The following is a 20,562-nucleotide window of genomic DNA, read 5'->3' as shown; positions in this document are numbered from 1 at the left end:
TCATGGAAAGAGCAGGTGTTCTTCATATTTAGTATACTTTTTATGGCTCTGGTATGGTGTTTGCAAGGCATCGCCTGTATTCATTTCAGTAACTCTATGTCAGTGAAAGGTTAAAGAAATAGTCCATTCTCAAATCAGATTCATCTGGCTTCAAAATGTCTTGATTTAAAGGCATAGTCTGTGATTTGGTAAGCTGACAGTTGATATTGGGGAAATATTATGTCACCCGTAGGTACAGAATAAGAATGTGTGTGTGATATGGCTTCTTCTGTGCATCTTCACATTTGAATTATAGAGTAGGCATTAATTGGAGCAGTTATCATGTACTGTAGCATATGCTATGTTACACCCTCCCAACACACACACAGGAGATTTAGCCCAGAATCACTTATTAAATATTTAAACTGGGGTAGTAATGTGTTCTCTTATGCTCCCCCCCCCCCTCTCTCCCTCTCATATCAAATTTGTTTGAATATAACAGGCCCAATTAAATCAAATCAAATGTATTGGTCACATACACATGTTTAGAAATATGTTATTGCGGGTGTTCCGTAATGATTGTGTTTCGTGCTCCAACAGTGCAGTAATATCTAACAGTAATATCTAACAGTAATATCTAACAGTAATATCTAACAGTAATATCTAACCATTTCACAACAATACAGACAACCTAAAGAAAAGTAATGAAATGAAGAATATATCAATATGTCGGAGCGGAATAGACTAAAATACAGTAGAATAGAATACAGTATATATATATGAGATGAGTAATGCATAGACTAAAATACAGTAGAATAGAATACAGTATATACATATGAGATGAGTAATGCATAGACTAAAATACAGTAGAATAGAATACAGTATATACATATGAGATGAGTAATGCATAGACTAAAATACAGTAGAGTAGAATACAGTATATACATATGAGATGAGTAATGCATAGACTAAAATACAGTAGAATAGAATACAGTAAATACATATGAGATGAGTAATGCATAGACTAAAATACAGTAGAGTAGAATACAGTATATACATATGAGATGAGTAATGCATAGACTAAAATACAGTAGAGTAGAATACAGTATATACATATGAGATGAGTAATGCATAGACTAAAATACAGTAGAGTAGAATACAGTATATATATATGAGATGAGTAATGCATAGACTAAAATACAGTAGAATAGAATACAGTATATACATATGAGATGAGTAATGCATAGACTAAAATACAGTAGAATAGAATACAGTATATACATATGAGATGAGTAATGCATAGACTAAAATACAGTAGAGTAGAATACAGTATATACATATGAGATGAGTAATGCATAGACTAAAATACAGTAGAATAGAATACAGTATATACATATGAGATGAGTAATGCATAGACTAAAATACAGTAGAGTAGAATACAGTATATACATATGAGATGAGTAATGCATAGACTAAAATACAGTAGAGTAGAATACAGTATATACATATGAGATGAGTAATGCATAGACTAAAATACAGTAGAGTAGAATACAGTATATACATATGAGATGAGTAATGCATAGACTAAAATACAGTAGAATAGAATAGAATACAGTATATACATATGCGATGAGTAATGCATAGACTAAAATACAGTAGAATAGAATACAGTATATACATATGAGATGAGTAATGCATAGACTAAAATACAGTAGAATAGAATACAGTATATACATATGAGATGAGTAATGCATAGACTAAAATACAGTAGAATAGAATACAGTATATACATATGAGATGAGTAATGCATATACTAAAATACAGTAGAATAGAATACAGTATATACATATGAGATGAGTAATGCATAGACTAAAATACAGTAGAGTAGAATACAGTATATACATATGAGATGAGTAATGCATAGACTAAAATACAGTAGAATAGAATACAGTATATACATATGAGATGAGTAATACATGGACTAAAATACAGTAGAGTAGAATACAGTATATACATATGAGATGAGTAATGCATAGACTAAAATACAGTAGAATAGAATACAGTATATATATATGAGATGAGTAATGCATAGACTAAAATACAGTAGAATAGAATAAAGTATATACATATGAGATGAGTAATGCATAGACTAAAATACAGTAGAGTAGAATACAGTATATACATATGAGATGAGTAATGCATAGACTAAAATACAGTAGAATAGAATACAGTATATACATATGAGATGAGTAATGCATAGACTAAAATACAGTAGAATAGAATACAGTATATATATATGAGATGAGTAATGCATAGACTAAAATACAGTAGAATAGAATAAAGTATATACATATGAGATGAGTAATGCATAGACTAAAATACAGTAGAGTAGAATACAGTATATACATATGAGATGAGTAATGCATAGACTAAAATACAGTAGAATAGAATACAGTATATACATATGAGATGAGTAATGCATAGACTAAAATACAGTAGAATAGAATACAGTATATACATATGAGATGAGTAATGCATAGACTAAAATACAGTAGAATAGAATACAGTATATACATATGAGATGAGTAATGCATAGACTAAAATACAGTAGAATAGAATACAGTATATACATATGAGATGAGTAATGCATAGACTAAAATACAGTAGAATAGAATACAGTATATACATATGAGATGAGTAATGCATAGACTAAAATACAGTAGAATAGAATACAGTATATACATATGAGATGAGTAATGCATATACTAAAATACAGTAGAATAGAATACAGTATATACATATGAGATGAGTAATGCATAGACTAAAATACAGTAGAATAGAATACAGTATATACATATGAGATGAGTAATGCATATACTAAAATACAGTAGAATAGAATACAGTATATACATATGAGATGAGTAATGCAAAATATATACACATTATAAAGTGACTAGTGTTGCATTATTAAAGTGGCCAGTGAGTTCAGGTCTATGTATATAGGGCAGCAGCCTCTAAGGTGCTAGTGATGGCTATTTAACAGTCTGATGGCCTTGAGATATAAGCTGTTTTTCAGTCTCTCGGTCCCAGCTTTGATGCACCGGTACTGACCTTGCCTTCTGGATGATAACGGGGTGAACAGGCAGTGGCTCGGGTGGTTGTTGTCCTTGATTATCTTTTTGGCCTTCCTGTGACATCGGGTGCTTTAGGAGTCCTGGAGGGCAGGCAGTTTGCCCCCAGTGATGTGTTGTGCAGACCGCACCACCCTCTGGAGAGCCCTGCGGTTGCGGGCAGTACAGCTGTTGTACCAAGCGGTGATACAGCCCGACAGGATCCTCTCAATTGTGCATCTGTGAACGTTTGTGACATTTCTTCAGCCTCCTGAGGTTGAAGAGGCGCTGTTGCGCCTTCTTCACCACACTGTCTGTGTGGGTGGACCCTTTCAGTTGGTCAGTGATGTGTACGCCGAGGAACTTGAAGCTTTCCTTCTTCTTCACTGCAGTCCTGTGTATGTGGATATGGGGGTGCTCCCTCTGCTGTTTCCTGAAGTCCACCATCAGCTCCTTTGTTTTGTTGACGTTGAGTGAGAGGTTATTTTCCTGGCACCACACTCCCTAGGCCCTCACCTCCTCCCTGTAGACTGTCTCGTGTAGACCTTACCGTGAAATGCTTACTTACAAGCCCTTAACCAACAATGCAGTTCAAGAAATAGAGTTAGGAAAATATTTACTAAATAAACTCAAGTAAAAAAATAAAACAAAAAGTAACAGAATAAAATAACAATAGCGAGGCTATATGCAGAGGGTACCGGTACCGAGTCAATGTGCGAGGGAACAGGTTAGTGGAGGTAATTTGTTCAAATAGGGATGGGTCAACGTAAATAGTCCAGGTGGCCATTTGATTAACTGTTCAGCAGTCTTATGGCTTGGGGGTAGAAGCTGTTAAGGAACCTTTTGGATCTAAACTTGGCGCACCGGTACCACTTGCCGTACGGTAGCAGAGAGAACAGTCTATGACTCTCTCCCCCTTCTCTCCCTCTCTCTCTCCCATGTCTCTGTTTCATTCTCTTTCTGTCTTTCTCTTTCTATGTGAAGGTATGTTGTCGTGGCACTCTAGGGGAAACAGGGCGTGATATGCTCAGGTGATTCCATGGAAGACACTGGGTGAAGAAAAAATTGTACCACAGGAAAACAAGCATGCACACACACCTGCAGACATATTGCAAACCCACACACACGTACACACACACACACACACACACACACACACACACACACACACACACACACACACACACACACACACACACACACACACACACACACACACACACACACACACACACACACACACACACACACTTGTCTAAGACAATATTTTTTTGCCTCCTGTCTCAGCCTCCAGTATTTATGCTGCAGTAGTTTATGTGTCGGGGGGCTAGGGTCAGTTTGTTATATCTGGAGTACTTCTCCTGTTCTATTCGGTGTCCTGTGTGAATTTAAGTGTGCTCTCTCTAATTCTCTCTTTCTCTCTTTCTTTCTTTCTCTCTCTCGGAGGACCTGAGCCCTTGCTGTCCCTAGTCCACCTGGCCGTGCTGCTGCTCCGGTTTCAACTGTTCTGCCTTATTATTATTGGACCATGCTGGTCATTTATGAACATTTGAACATCTTGGCCATGTTCTGTTATAATCTCCACCCGGCACAGCCAGAAGAGGACTGGCCACCCCACATAGCCTGGTTCCTCTCTAGGTTTCTTCCTAGGTTTTGGCCTTTCTAGGGATTTTTTCCTAGCCACCGTGCTTCTACACCTGCATTGCTTGCTGTTTGGGGTTTTAGGCTGGGTTTCTGTACAGCACTTTGAGATATCAGCTGATGTACGAAGGGCTATATAAATAAATTTGATTTGATTTGATTTGAAGATGTGATACAGTTTTTCTCCAATTGCTAAAACACAATTTTGCAAACTAAGCTGGTTTTATCAAAATACTTAACACAATTCACAAAACCACACACCCAAACTGTAAAATACCTCATATATCCTGCAATATGAAGCACTGCAACCAAAACTACATATAGCATTATCAAAATCAAATGTTTGCACGAAATGGCACACACTTCATTCATATTACCAGATGTTTGTCTAACCAACTACACACTGTTGGGCATAATGAAAAGCCCTCTCATCTTCAGTATGCTTTGCCATAATACTAAAATAGTTCAAATTGTAGAAAATCTTCAGATGCATAGAAATATTTGCAGATACGCACACATGCTTTTGAAACAGTTTATTTGTTAACATTTTTCACCAAACAAGTCAGTGCAACATATGCACAGCAGATATATTTACATTGGACTGAACAAAAATATGCTCACAAAAAAACAGTACGCCTCGTCCACATCACAGCTGGGTCTGGCCACAACGCCTCGTCCACATCACAGCTGGGTCTGGCCACAACGCCTCGTCCACATCACAGCTGGGTCTGGCCACAACGCCTCGTCCACATCACAGCTGGGTCTGGCCACAACGCCTCGTCCACATCACAGCTGGGTCTGGCCACAACGCCTCGTCCACATCACAGCTGGGTCTGGCCACAACGCCTCGTCCACATCACAGCTGGGTCTGGCGACAACGCCTCGTCCACATCACAGCTGGGTCTGGCCACAACGCCTCGTCCACATCACAGCTGGGTCTGGCCACAACGCCTCGTCCACATCACAGCTGGGTCTGGCCACAACGCCTCGTCCACATCACAGCTGGGTCTGGCGACAACGCCTCGTCCACATCACAGCTGGGTCTGGCCACAACGCCTCGTCCACATCACAGCTGGGTCTGGCCACAACGCCTCGTCCACATCACAGCTGGGTCTGGCCACAACGCCTCGTCCACATCACAGCTGGGTCTGGCCACAATGCCTCGTCCACATCACAGGCAATATCTTCCCTTGCCAGACATCGAGGGAAGAAGTGCCTTGAGTGCCTTATCCATCCCTGAATCGCACCCACATCAATCTCATCACATGCCTCTTCCATAGCCTGCACACAGAGGCCTGTGCACAAAGGGCTGTTGGTCGTATACCTTCCACCGCCGTGCCGAAAACAACTCTTCTCTCTGGTTCAGAAATGGTGAGTATGGTGGGAGGTATTGTACGAGAAATTGTGTTTTGGACTGGGGCTGCACGATGAAAGCTCACGTTGTCCCATACTACAACGTACCGGGTTCTTTGATGGTCTGCATCATTCATACGCTCTGGTGGTATGAGAATGTTGTGGAGTCTGTCCAGAAATGTGAGAATATGGGCTGTGTTGTATGGTCCAAGGTTGGCATGACGGTGGAGGACACCATGCGTATTGGAGATGGCATCGCACATTGTGATGTTCCCACCACGTTGGCCAGGAACATCTATAATGGCTCTGTGGCCAATGACGTTTCTCCCCCTTCTTCCGGTCTCTGCTAGGTTGAACCCAGCCTCATCTATAAAGATCAACTCATGTGGGATTGCATGAGCATCCATTTCCAGTACTCCCTGAAAACAAAGAACAAAAGCAGTCAATATGGTGTTATCCAGTACACTGGGAAACAATGTTGTGTGTAGTGTACTGCAGTCAATATGGTGTTATCCAGTACACTGGGAAACAATGTTGTGTGTAGTATACTGCAGTCAATATGGTGTTATCCAGTACACTGGGAAACAATGTTGTGTGTAGTGTACTGCAGTCAATATTGTACTTACATCCACATTTCTTTGAGAGTTTCTCTCAAATGGCACCTTATAAAGTTGTTTCATTCTGATTTGGTTTCGCGTGAGAATACGAGCCAATGTGGACAGACTGACTCGTTGAATGTTGTTGAATATGGTGTTGTCTTGGATGATGTGGCTTTGAATTTCTCGTAATCTGATTTCATTATTTTCCAAAACCAAGTTTACAATGTTAGCTTCCTGTACCCCGGTGAACATGTGGCCCCTTCCTCCACCATGGTTGGTCCCTTCCTGTACCCCGGTGAACATGTGGCCCCTTCCTCCACCATGGTTGGTCCCTTCCTGTACCCCGGTGAATATGTGGCCCCTTCCTCCACCATGGTTGGTCCCTTCCTGTACCCCAGTGAACATGTGGCCCCTTCCTCCACCATGGTTGGTCCCTTCCTGTACCCCGGTGAACATGTGGCCCCTTCCTCCACCATGGTTGGTCCCTTCCTGTACCCCGGTGAACATGTGGCCCCTTCCTCCACCATGGTTGGTCCCTTCCTGTACCCCGGTGAACATGTGGCCCCTTCCTCCACCATGGTTGGTCCCTTCCTGTACCCCGGTGAACATGTGGCCCCTTCCTCCACCATGGTTGGTCCCTTCCTGTACCCCGGTGAACATGTGGCCCCTTCCTCCACCATGGTTGATCCCTTCCTGTACCCCGGTGAACATGTGGCCCCTTCCTCCACCATGGTTGGTCCCTTCCTGTACCCCGGTGAACATGTGGCCCCTTCCTCCACCATGGTTGGTCCCTTCCTGTACCCCGGTGAACATGTGGCCCCTTCCTCCACCATGGTTGGTCCCTTCCTGTACCCCGGTGAACATTTGGCCCCTTCCTCTATCATGGTTGCGTCTCTCAGTCCTTTAGAAAAACAAAAAAACTCAAATATAGGGCTTGGACAATGCAGCCTAAAGATATTTCCCCCACAATAGAGTAAATTCTACAGGAAATGTGTGCAGTTAGTGTATGACATCAGCCATTCATGAAGTAAACAGGTGTCACCCAACTGATACACTATGACATGGGGTGTACTACATAGTGTGAAAGAAATGTTGGTTACATACCTGTACTCCAGTCTAAATGTCCGGATGACACAGGCGACAGTAAAACGGCTCAAGTTGGGCTGCGCTCTCTGACATGATCAACTAAGGTTGCTCTGATTTCATTTGAAAGATGTTGTCTTCTTTGGCCATGAACTCCTCCACCAGCTCTACCCATACCTCTCACTCTTCCTCCCCCTCTCATTCTCCCCCTCCCTCTTCCTCTTCCTCTTCCTCTCTCTGCAACGGCTTCCATTGTTGTTGTAAAACAAAAGGTGCTCACCTGTGGTCTTTTCCTAGTGCTTACTTCCTGATTGAAGTGGTAACATTTAACCATTGAGGTGTTTGGCCAGGTGGCACATGTATTGGCCAATTAGCTCATGTCGTGTCATTTTGAACGGCAGTGTTTTGAAATGGCAAACATGTGACTTTATGTCAGATTGTTGTGTCTTCTGCAGAGAACCGTGTGCAGTGTATTTAAAAAGTGCCATTTTGAATTGCAAAATGTGTGTAAAGCAGAAAATGTGTTTAGACTTTTGGAGACATGAGAAGAGGTTTTGCTCTCTGTGTGTCAGTTTAAATAATTGTGCTGTTGCAGGTCATTTTAGTGTGTTAGCAATTGGAAAAAACTGTAATAGCTGTGCCTGTATAATGTATTGGCTTTGACATTAGCTTGGATGAGTTTGGCATTGGCTTTGATACCACGTTACTAACTCAACCTGCATGTACATACTTACCTCAATTACCTCGACACCGGTGCCCGATTTTAAGGACAACATCTCCACTCTGTTCTATTCTCAGGAAACATTTATACTCTGTTCTATTCTCAGGAATAATCTATATTCTGTTCTACTGAAAAATGACCATTCAGTTATATTTTAAGGACAACATCTCCACTCTGTTCTATTCTCAGGAATAATCCATATTATATTGCCTTTAGCTCTCTGTTATAAAACACATGGTTATTCTCAATGGGATAAAGGACAAATAAACCCAAACCAAAAAGAACTAAATGGGCCGCATTGAATAAAACTTCTCTATTCTGAACGTCTGATTAGTTCCTGTACACAGCACTATGTTCATAATACAAACATCATATATTAGTAATAATACTACATTCTAAAACATTTCAATATGAAAGAGATGTGACGTATAACAAAGTTGATTGGCCCTTGTTGAACTCATGTAGTCACATAGCTATGTTTCCATTTATAAATCCCTTTTACACGAAGTCCAACTTCACCTAACATCATTACTAAACGTTAGACAAAACAGTTACCACACCCCGGTGTCAGGGACGGTTTACTCTGGAACTCCTTTCGTCACTACTGAGTTTTAAATAATTTAATTAATCAAATTGGGCATTCCTCTGGAGTGGGAGTGGTTTGCAGATTTGCCCCGCCCGCGTTGTCTTTGATTGACATAGCTCAAAAGCAGCAGCAGCCAGCGAACCGTGAGTTCTCGCTCTGTCGGTTGAACCTACAGACGTGGATTCGGTGCTGCTGCTGATCATGTTCACGTCCCGTTATAGTCACACACCAGCATCTCTGCTCTAGCAGGCTTTTTTAACGTCTGTCACCTCTAAGCCTACTGACAAACTGGGATATATTATATTTTTTATTTTCTCTGTCGCCATCTCTCCGTCGCTTATCGGTGAGAAAGAGGTAGGCAGGCTCGTTTCCCCGTGGAAGAGGGCAGCCTATAGCGGTGGCCAAGGGCATTTACTCCGTGGTCTCGTTGTCTGGATGATTTCTGATTCTGGTGATTTTCAAAATATTTTATTTGAATCATGGCGACTGATTCCCCTGCCCGGAGTCTGGATGAGATCGATCTGTCTGCTCTACGGGTAAGATAAACCCGGGTCTACATCATGTATCTGTTTCAGTATCAGAGATGGCTACTACTCTCTCTCTGTGTGTGTGTGTGTGTGTGAGAGAGAGACAACGCTTCTAAAATGGGTCAAATGCCCCATCCCAACATACAACCACCAACATGGCAGACTGGCCTACCGATGTTTGTGCATGAGCAAAACATATCCAAATATCGAATTGTGCAGGCAGGTGGTTATACAATGTAACACAATAGAGGAACATACTCAGTGGAAAAACGTCAACCAAGTTGTTCTCTTTCGGCTGATTTACTAACGACTAACCTAGATAAACAAAGGTTAGGTATGAAATAGCATGACAGCATAGCCATGTAATCTGATGTTCATTGAGCCAGTCCGTGGTGGAATGTAGCCTACATATTTACACACACACACACACACACACAAAGAGAATGTTAATGTGGGTCTACGAAAACAGCCTGATAGCCTTCATGTGCATTTACTGTATGAATACATTAAGGCATTCATGCATACAGTGTATTTCTGTGTGCATGTGTGTGTGTGAACAACAAATGTCACTCACTGTTAACACGGGTAGAGAGAGGCCTCTACAGAGGATACTATTAAATAATCACTGTGTATCTATTTACATGTCATATATTGTCTATATTACATTACCTTGATATATTGCATATGCCAATATGGTTATATGTTGGTATAACCATCCGTGTAGATGCTAAACTCTGCTAAGCCAGTAATGCTAGTGGCTAGCCTACCTGTAGACTGAGTTGTCTGTGCACTCTTAGAAAAAATGGTTCCACATGGGTTCTGCGGCTATCCCCATAGGAGAACCCTTTTTGTTTCCAGGTAGAACTATTTTGTTTTCCATGTAGAACCCTGTGTGGAAAGGGTTCTACATGGAACCCACAAGGGTTGTACCTGGAACCAAACGTGGTTCTTCAAAGGGTTCTCCTATGGGGACAGCCAAAAAAACCTTTATGGTTCTAGATGGGAATTGTTTTCCAAGTGTAGACTGGGGCAGTAGGCTACTGTGGCTGTTGCTGCACTCTCTGGTTCTTTTGTTAACCCTGAGCAAAGACACACACACACACACACACACACACACACACACACACACACACACACACACACACACACACACACACACACACACACACACACACACACACACACACACACACACACACACACACACACACACAAACTATGATGGATACACCTACTTTGCAAGATGATGTGTGTGTGTTTGCATTTGTTTGTGTGTGTGGTCAGGTACTGGGTATAAGCTAAGCTAATGCCATATGACCCACAGACTAGTATAAAGGATGATAGACAGTTTATTGATGCCATTCTAGAATCTCCATGACATAACAGAACTCACAATATGACATGGTAGACATAGTACTGTAGTCGCATGTTGAGGTTGCCAGGTTGGACAGAGCAAGTCTAGAACTGAGCTGCACAGTAGCATGTTGATGTTGCCAGGTTGGATAGAGCAAGTTTAGAACTGAGCTGTACTGTAGCATGATTAGGTTGCCAGGTTGGGCAGAGCAAGTTTAGAACTGAGCTGTACTGTAGCATGATTAGGTTGCCAGGTTGGGCAGAGCAAGTCTAGCTGAGATGTGAAGTGGCCTGTTCAGGTTGTGCAGAGCCAGTCTAGCTGAGCTGTACAGTGGCCTGTTCAGGTTGTGCTGAGCCAGTCTAGCTGAGATGTGAAGTGGCCTGTTCAGGTTGTGCAGAGCCAGTCTAGCTGAGCTGTACAGTGGCCTGTTCAGGTTGTGCAGAGCCAGTCTAGCTGAGCTGTACTGTAGCATGATTAGGTTGCCAGGTTGGGCAGACAAGTCTAGCTGAGCTGTACTGTAGCATGATTAGGTTGCCAGGTTGGCAAGAGCAAGTCTAGCTGAGCAGTACAGTGGCCTGTTCAGGTTGTGCAGAGCCAGTCTAGCTGAGCTGTACGGTGGCCTGTTCAGGTTGTGCAGAGCCAGTCTAGCTGAGCTGTACAGTGGCCTGTTCAGGTTGTGCAGAGCCAGTCTAGCTGAGATGTACAGTGGCCTGTTCAGGTTGTGCAGAGCCAGTCTAGCTGAGATGTACAGGGGCCTGTTCAGGTTGTGCAGAGCCAGTCTAGCTGAGCTGTACAGGGGCCTGTTCAGGTTGTGCAGAGCCAGTCTAGCTGAGATGTACAGGGGCCTGTTCAGGTTGTGCAGAGCCAGTCTAGCTGAGCTGTACAGGGGCCTGTGTGGATTACAGTTCTTCACCAGTCAGTCGCAGACATTAATCCACTGGTTAGTGGGTCACTGGCTAGACTGGCCTAGGAACCGCTGGACAGATGAGTGTGTGTGTGTGTTGGGAAATCCTGACTGAGAAGTGGTCAGAGAATTGGTGATACAACACACACACACATACACACACACACACACACACACACACACACACACACACACACACACACACACACACACACACACACACACACACACACACACACACACACAGTCAGTCAGCTGATGACATCAACAGATCAGCAGGAAGGACAGCACTGACCACACACACACACAATTATAGAGTGAGGAGCTGATGAATGAGAGAGACAAAGGCAAAGTGAAAAAGGGGGAACGAGGAAGGGAGAGAGAAAAATTGATGGAGAGCAATAGAAAGAAAGAGATTGAGTGCCAGTAATGTCACCCTATCCTCCACTACTTTTGGCCAGAACACTAGCCGTTATAGACGACACTGTCAACCTAAACCCACCTACGCCCCAGAACTCACCTGCAAACATCTTATTCATGAATTATCTGGGTGTGTCACACTTAAATGTCTCCCCCTGAATGTGTCTGGGTGATCTAATTAACAGCTGAGCCACAAGACCCCCTTATTCACACTATTTCCTTAGCCTCTCACACACACACTCATAGACACACACACACTCATAGACACACACACACAGACACACACACACACATAGACACACACACACACACACATAGACACACACACACTCATAGACACACACACACTCATAGACACACACACTCATAGACACACACACACTCATAGACACACACACACACACACACTTTAGAGCCATAGAGTTTGAAGAATGTATACAAGGCCTCACGAGGAGCTGAACAGAGAATAAGATTCATCAACAGAGAGAACATGTTTGTGTATGAGTACAGTACAGTAGTCCTTCTCTCATGATAGATAGATAGGACCAGTTACAACGTGACTCCCATCATCCACTAACCTGCTATAATCTAATCATCTCACACACAACCTGTGAGCCCATTCTGTTGTATTAAATAGTCATGACGGACACTTTTCTATCAGTTAGCCTGAGGATATGAATGAACTGGAGCAGCAAAAACACTCTATTTTACTCTGTTCATACACACACACACACACACACACACACACACACACACACACACACACACACACACACACACACACACACACACACACACACACACACACACACACACACACACACACACACACACACACACACACACACACACTTAGACACACTTGATCACTAACCCTTGTGTGGACTTGTTTAGAAGAGTGAGTGTTTCTGTGTTTCTCATGATACCACAGGAGGTAAAGAAGGAGAGATGAGGAGATAGCTAGAGAGAGAACATAAAAAGGAGTAGAAATGCCACAGTGGTGCTTAGATACTGCTGGAATGAGAGATGGAGGGAGAGACAGATGGAATGAGAGATGGAGGGAGAGACAGATGGAATGAGAGATGGAGTGAGAGAGATGGAATGAGATATGGAGGGAGAGACAGATGGAGGGAGAGAGATGGAGGGAGAGACAGATGGAGGGAGAGAGATGGAGGGAGAGACAGATGGAGGGAGAGACAGATGGAGGGAGAGAGATGGAGGGAGCGACAGATGGAGGGAGAGAGATGGAATGAGAGATGGAGGGAGAGAGATGGAGGGAGAGACAGATGGAGGGAGAGAGATGGAATGAGAGATGGAGGGAGAGACAGATGGAGGGAGAGACAGATGGAGGGAGAGACAGATGGAGGGAGAGAGATGGAATGAGATATGGAGGGAGAGACAGATGGAGGGAGAGAGATGGAGGGAGAGACAGATGGAGGGAGAGAGATGGAATGAGAGATGGAGGGAGAGACAGATGGAGGGAGAGAGATGGAATGAGAGATGGAGGGAGAGACAGATGGAGGGAGAGACAGATGGAATGAGAGATGGAGTGAGAGAGAGATGGAATGAGAGATGGAGGGAGAGACAGATGGAGGGAGAGACAGATGGAATGAGAGATGGAGTGAGAGAGAGATGGAATGAGATATGGAGGGAGAGACAGATGGAGGGAGAGAGATGGAGGGAGAGACAGATGGAGGGAGAGAGATGGAATGAGAGATGGAGGGAGAGACAGATGGAGGGAGAGAGATGGAGAGAGACAGATGGAATGAGAGATGGAGGGAGAGACAGATGGAGGGAGAGACAGATGGAATGAGAGATGGAGGGAGAGACAGATGGAATGAGAGACAGATGGAATGAGAGATGGAGGGAGAGACAGATGGAATGAGAGATGGAGGGAGAGACAGATGGAATGAGAGATGGAGGGAGAGACAGATGGAATGAGAGATGGATGGAGAGACAGATGGAATGAGAGATGGAGGGAGAGACAGATGGAGGGAGAGACAGATGGAATGAGAGATGGAGGGAGAGACAGATGGAATGAGAGATGGATGGAGAGACAGATGGAATGAGAGATGGAGGGAGAGACAGATGGAGGGAGAGACAGATGGAATGAGAGATGGAGGGAGAGACAGATGGAATGAGAGATGGATGGAGAGACAGATGGAATGAGAGATGGAGGGAGAGACAGATGGAGGGAGAGACAGATGGAATGAGAGATGGAGGGAGAGATAGATGGAATGAGAGATGGAATGATAGATGGAGGGAGAGACAGATGAAATGAGAGATGGAGGGAGAGACAGATGGAATGAGGGAGAGACAGATGTAATGAGAGACAGATGGAATGAGAGATGGAGGGAGAGACATATGGAATGAGAGATGGAGGGAGAGCGAGATGGAATGCGAGACTGATGGAATTAGAGATGGAGAGAGAGACAGATGGAATGAGAGACAGATGGAGGGAGAGATAGATGGAATGACAGATGGAGGGAGAGACAGATGGAATGACAGATGGAGGGAGAGACAGATGGAATGAGAGATAGATGGAGTGAGAGATAGAGGGAGAGACAGATGGAGGGAGAGACAGATGGAGGGAGAGAGATGGAATGAGATATGGAGGGAGAGACAGATGGAGGGAGAGAGATGGAGGGAGAGAGATGGAATGATAGATGGAGGGAGAGACAGATGGAGGGAGAGAGATGGAATGAGAGATGGAGGGAGAGACAGATTGAGGGAGAGACAGATGGAATGAGAGATGGAGTGAGAGAGAGATGGAATGAGAGATGGAGGGAGAGACAGATGGAGGGAGAGACAGATGGAATGAGAGATGGAGTGAGAGAGAGATGGAATGAGATATGGAGGGAGAGACAGATGGAGGGAGAGAGATGGAGGGAGAGACAGATGGAGGGAGAGAGATGGAATGAGAGATGGAGGGAGAGACAGATGGAGGGAGAGAGATGGAGAGAGAGACAGATGGAATGAGAGATGGAGGGAGAGACAGATGGAGGGAGAGAGATGGAGGGAGAGACAGATGGAATGAGAGATGGAGGGAGAGACAGATGGAATGACAGATGGAGGGAGAGACAGATGGAATGACAGATGGAGGGAGAGAGATGGAATGAGATATGGAGGGAGAGACAGATGGAGGGAGAGAGATGGAGGGAGAGAGATGGAATGATAGATGGAGGGAGAGACAGATGGAGGGAGAGAGATGGAATGAGAGATGGAGGGAGAGACAGATTGAGGGAGAGACAGATGGAATGAGAGATGGAGTGAGAGAGAGATGGAATGAGAGATGGAGGGAGAGACAGATGGAGGGAGAGACAGATGGAATGAAGAGATGGAGTGAGAGAGAGATGGAATGAGATATGGAGGGAGAGACAGATGGAGGGAGAGAGATGGAGGGAGAGACAGATGGAGGGAGAGAGATGGAATGAGAGATGGAGGGAGAGACAGATGGAGGGAGAGAGATGGAATGAGAGATGGAGGGAGAGACAGATGGAGGGAGAGAGATGGAGAGAGAGACAGATGGAATGAGAGATGGAGGGAGAGACAGATGGAGGGAGAGACAGATGGAATGAGAGATGGAGGGAGAGACAGATGGAATGAGAGACAGATGGAATGAGAGATGGAGGGAGAGACAGATGGAATGAGAGATGGAGGGAGAGACAGATGGAATGAGAGATGGAGGGAGAGACAGATGGAATGAGAGATGGAGGGAGAGACAGATGGAGGGAGAGACAGATGGAATGAGAGATGGAGGGAGAGACAGATGGAATGAGAGATGGATGGAGAGACAGATGGAATGAGAGATGGAGGGAGAGACAGATGGAGGGAGAGACAGATGGAATGAGAGATGGAGGGAGAGACAGATGGAATGAGAGATGGAGGGAGAGACAGATGGAATGATAGATGGAGGGAGAGACAGATGAAATGAGAGATGGAGGGAGAGACAGATGGAATGAGGGAGAGACAGATGGAATGAGAGATGGAGGGAGAGACATATGGAATGAGAGATGGAGGGAGAGAGAGATGGAATGCAAGACAGATGGAGGGAGAGATAGATGGAATGACAGATGGAGGGAGAGACAGATGGAATGACAGATGGAGGGAGAGACAGATGGAATGAGAGATAGATGGAGTGAGAGATGGAGGGAGAGACAGATGGAATGACAGATGGAGGGAGAGACAGATGGAATGAGAGATGGAGGGAGAGACAGATGGAGGGAGAGACAGATGGAATGAGAGATGGAGTGAGAGAGAGATGGAGGGAGAGACAGATGGAATGAGAGATGGAGGGAGAGACAGATGAAATGAGAGATGGAGGGAGAGACAGATGGAATGAGGGAGAGACAGATGGAATGAGAGATGGAGGGAGAGACATATGGAATGAGAGATGGAGGGAGAGAGAGATGGAGGGAGAGAGATGGAGGGAGAGACAGATGGAATGAGAGATGGAGGGAGAGACAGATGGAATGAGAGACAGATGGAATGAGAGATGGAGGGAGAGACAGATGGAGGGAGAGATGGAGGGAGAGACAGATGGAATGAGAGATGGATGGAGAGACAGATGGAGGGAGAGACAGATGGAATGAGAGATGGAGGGAGAGACAGATGGAATGAGAGATGGATGGAGAGACAGATGGAATGAGAGATGGAGGGAGAGACAGATGGAGGGAGAGACAGATGGAATGAGAGATGGAGGGAGAGACAGATGGAATGAGAGATGGAGGGAGAGACAGATGGAATGAGAGATGGAATGATAGATGGAGGGAGAGACAGATGAAATGAGAGATGGAGGGAGAGACAGATGGAATGAGGGAGAGATAGATGGAATGAGAGATGGAGGGAGAGACATATGGAATGAGAGATGGAGGGAGAGAGAGATGGAATGCGAGACAGATGGAGGGAGAGACAGATGGAATGACAGATGGAGGGAGAGACAGATGGAATGACAGATGGAGGGAGAGACAGATGGAATGAGAGATAGATGGAGTGAGAGATGGAGGGAGAGACAGATGGAATGACAGATGGAGGGAGAGACAGATGGAATGAGAGATGGAGGGAGAGACAGATGGAATGAGAGATGGATGTAGAGATGGATGGAGAGACAAATGGAATGAGAGATGGAGGGAGAGACAGATGGAATGAGAGATGGAGGGAGAGAGATGGAGGGAGAGACAGATGGAATGACAGATGGAGGGAAAGAGAGATGGAGGGAGAGACAGATGGAAGGAGAGATGGAGGGAGAGACAGATGGAATGACAGATGGAATGACAGATGAAAGGAGAGAGATGGAGGGAGAGACAGATGGAGGGAGAGACAGATGGAATGACAGATGGAGGGAGAGACAGATGGAGGGAGAGACAGATGGAATGACAGATGGAGGGAGAGACAGATGGAAAGAGAGATGGAAAGAGAGATGGAGGGAGAGACAGATGGAATGACAGATGGAGGGAGAGACAGATGGAGGGAGAGACAGATGGAAAGAGAGATGGAGGGAGAGACAGATGGAATGACAGATGTAGGGAGAGACATGGAATGACAGATGGAGGGAGAGACAGATGGAGGGAGAGACAGATGGAATGAGAGATGGAGGGAGAGACATGGAAAGAGAGTAAAACTGCCATAGCCAAAAGGCTCAATTCTGTTGGAATGGGGTGATGGAGAGAATGAGAGAGAGAGAATAAAAGAGAGTGTGAGAGTGCCATAGCATTTCTCAGAGACGGGCTGGAATGAGAGAGAACGAGACTGTGAGAGCTACATATATCTACTCTGGCTGGCTGGAGATGAATGGAGAGAGAGAGAAAGAGAGAGTTGGAATGAGCGAAAGAGAGTGAAAGAAAGAGAGAGTGAGGGCTACAGAGGGGGGAGTTGAATTCCAGCTATTGTTGGAATGACATAGCAACACAGCAAAGAGGGAGGTGTGTGTGTGTGTGTGTGTGTGTGTGTGAGGTCACTGGGTTCTCTGCTGTGGTCTAGCGGCTCCTCTTGTAGTAACTCTACTGTCTAGTAAGCTAATCATTATGCAGCAACTTTTGCTAGCTATCGACAGTAGCAGTCTATTAGCATCAGCTAGCTTCAAGCTAATAGTCTGTAGCCTATCTCTGGGGGCTAGCATCAAGCTAACGGTATATATATTTTGGGGCTGGCATCAAACTAACTGTCTATCTGTGCTAGTATCAAGATAACAGTCTATATGTCTGGGGTGGGGATTAGCATCAAGCTAATGGCCTGTAGCCTATGTTGTTGGGGCTAGCATCAAGCTAACAGTATAGCCTATGTCTGGGGGCTAGCATAAAGATAACACCTCTATAACTGCCAGCTTCAAACTAAATGTCTGTACACTCTGTGACTCAGAATTTGTCTCTCTTTAGGACCCAGCAGGCATCTTTGAGCTGGTGGAGTTGGTGGGCAATGGAACCTACGGACAGGTGTACAAGGTAAGACGCACACTACTTTCTCTCTCTCCTGGTCTCCCTCTCTCCCCCCTGGTCTCCCTCTCTCCCCCCTGGTCTCCCTCTCTCCCCCCTGGTCTCCCTCTCTCCCCCCTGGTCTCCCTCTCTTCCCCCCTGGTCTCCCTCTCTCCCCCCTGGTCTCCCGCTCTCCCCCCCGGTCTCCCTCTCTCCCCCCTGGTCTCCCTCTCTCCCCCCTGGTCTCCCTCTCTCCCCCCTGGTCTCCCTCTCTCCCCCCTGGTCTCCCCCTCTTCCTCCCCCTGGTCTCCCTCCTCTCCCCCAGGTCTCCCTCTCTCCCACCCGGTCTCCCTCTCTCCCCCTGGTCTCCCTCTCTCCCCCCTGGTCTCCCTCTCTCCCCCCCTGGTCTCCCTCTCTCCCCCCTGGTCTCCCTCTCCCCCCCCGGTCTCCCTCTCTCCCCCCTGGTCTCCCTCTCTCCCCCCTGGTTCCCCTCTCCCCCCTGGTCTCCCTCTCTCCCCCCTGGTCTCCCTCTCTCCCCCCTGGTCTCCCTCTCTCCCCCCTGGTCTCCTCCCGCTCTCCCCCCCTGTCTCCCCTCTCTCCCCCCCGGTCTCCCTCTCTCCCCCCTGGTCTCCCCTCTCTTCCCCCCTGGTCTCCCTCTCTTCCCCCCTGGTCTCCCTCTCTCCCCCCCTGGTCACCCTCTCTCCCCCCGGTCTCCCCCTCTCTCCCCCCCTGGTCTCCCTCTCTCCCCCCCGGTCCTCCCTCTCTCCCCCCTGGTCTCCCTCTCCCCCCTGGTCTCCCTCTCTCCCCCCGGTCTCCCTCTCTCCCCCCCTGGTCTCCCTCTCTCCCCCCTGGTCTCCCTCTCTCCCCCCCGGTCTCCCTCTCTCCCCCCCTGGTCTCCCTCTCTCCCTCCTGGTCTCCCTCTCTCCCCCCTGGTCTCCCTCTCTCCCCCCTTGTCTCCCTCTCTCCCCCCCTGGTCTCCCTCTCTCCCCCCTGGTCTCCCTCTCTCCCCCCCGGTCTCCCTCTCTCCCCCCCGGTCTCCCTCTCTTCCCCCCTGGTCACCCTCTCTCCCCCTGGTCACCCTCTCTCCCACCCGGTCTCCCTCTCTCCCCCCTGGTCTCCCTCTCTCCCCCCTGGTCTCCCTCCTCCCCCCTGGTCTCCCTCTCTCCCCCCTGGTCTCCCTCTCTCCCCCCCGGTCTCCCTCTCTCCCCCCTGGTCTCCCTCTCTCCCCCCTGGTCTCCCTCGCTCCCCCCTGGTCTCCCTCTCTTCCCCCCTGGTCTCCCTCTCTCCCCCCTGGTCACCCTCTCTCCCCCGGTCTCCCTCTCTCCCACCCGGTCTCCCTCTCTCCCCCCTGGCCTCCCTCTCTCCCCCCTGGTCTCCCTCTCTCCCCCCCTGGTCTCCCTCTCTCCCCCCTGGTCTCCCTCTCTCCCCCCTGGTCTCCCTCTCTCCCCCCCGGGCTCCCTCTCTCCCCCCTGGTCTCCCTCTCCCCCCTATCTCTTATCAGTAGGAAACAGTCAGTTGTATCTGACAAGATGCAGAGGGATGTATATTTCAGGACACAGGATATGACTGAGCGATTTCCCGTCTCTGCCTCTGTCAGGGGTTTATGTTTGCTTGGCGTAATGGTGGCTCGGGGTCTCAGTTGCTCCAGTGTGAGCCCAAGTGTCACTGTCTTTTTTTTACAAACCTCCTTTCCTCTCGTTAAAAAAAAAATCCTCTCCTTTCCTTTCCTTATCCTTCCTTTCCTTTCCTTATCCTTCCTCTCCTGTCCTCTCTTCCGGTGCCGTTACAATATGTATTGCGATTCTCACGATTCTACATGTATTGCGATTCGATACTGTGATTTTATTGCGATTCGATGTTCCAGACATATTGCTC

General features: G+C 46.3%; 1 protein-coding gene across 1 annotated transcript in view; it reads left to right on the top strand.

Moving 5' to 3' along the window:
- The first annotated feature begins 9,227 nt into the window (after positions 1–9,227).
- Positions 9,228–20,562, top strand: part of LOC116354009 (traf2 and NCK-interacting protein kinase-like) — a 23,233-nt gene continuing 11,898 nt past the window's right edge. Inside the window, exons 1-2 of the mRNA XM_031792648.1 lie at positions 9,228–9,608; positions 18,652–18,717. Of these exons, the coding sequence (XP_031648508.1) occupies positions 9,552–9,608; positions 18,652–18,717 (123 nt within the window). The 5' untranslated portion in view covers positions 9,228–9,551. The remainder of the gene's footprint in view (positions 9,609–18,651; positions 18,718–20,562) is intronic.

This window comes from Oncorhynchus kisutch, linkage group LG16, assembly GCF_002021735.2.
Source record: "Oncorhynchus kisutch isolate 150728-3 linkage group LG16, Okis_V2, whole genome shotgun sequence".
In the NCBI taxonomy this organism is placed as follows: Eukaryota; Metazoa; Chordata; class Actinopteri; order Salmoniformes; family Salmonidae; genus Oncorhynchus; species Oncorhynchus kisutch.
Note: the sequence above shows the minus strand (reverse complement) of the source record. Positions and strands in the feature narration are given on the sequence as shown.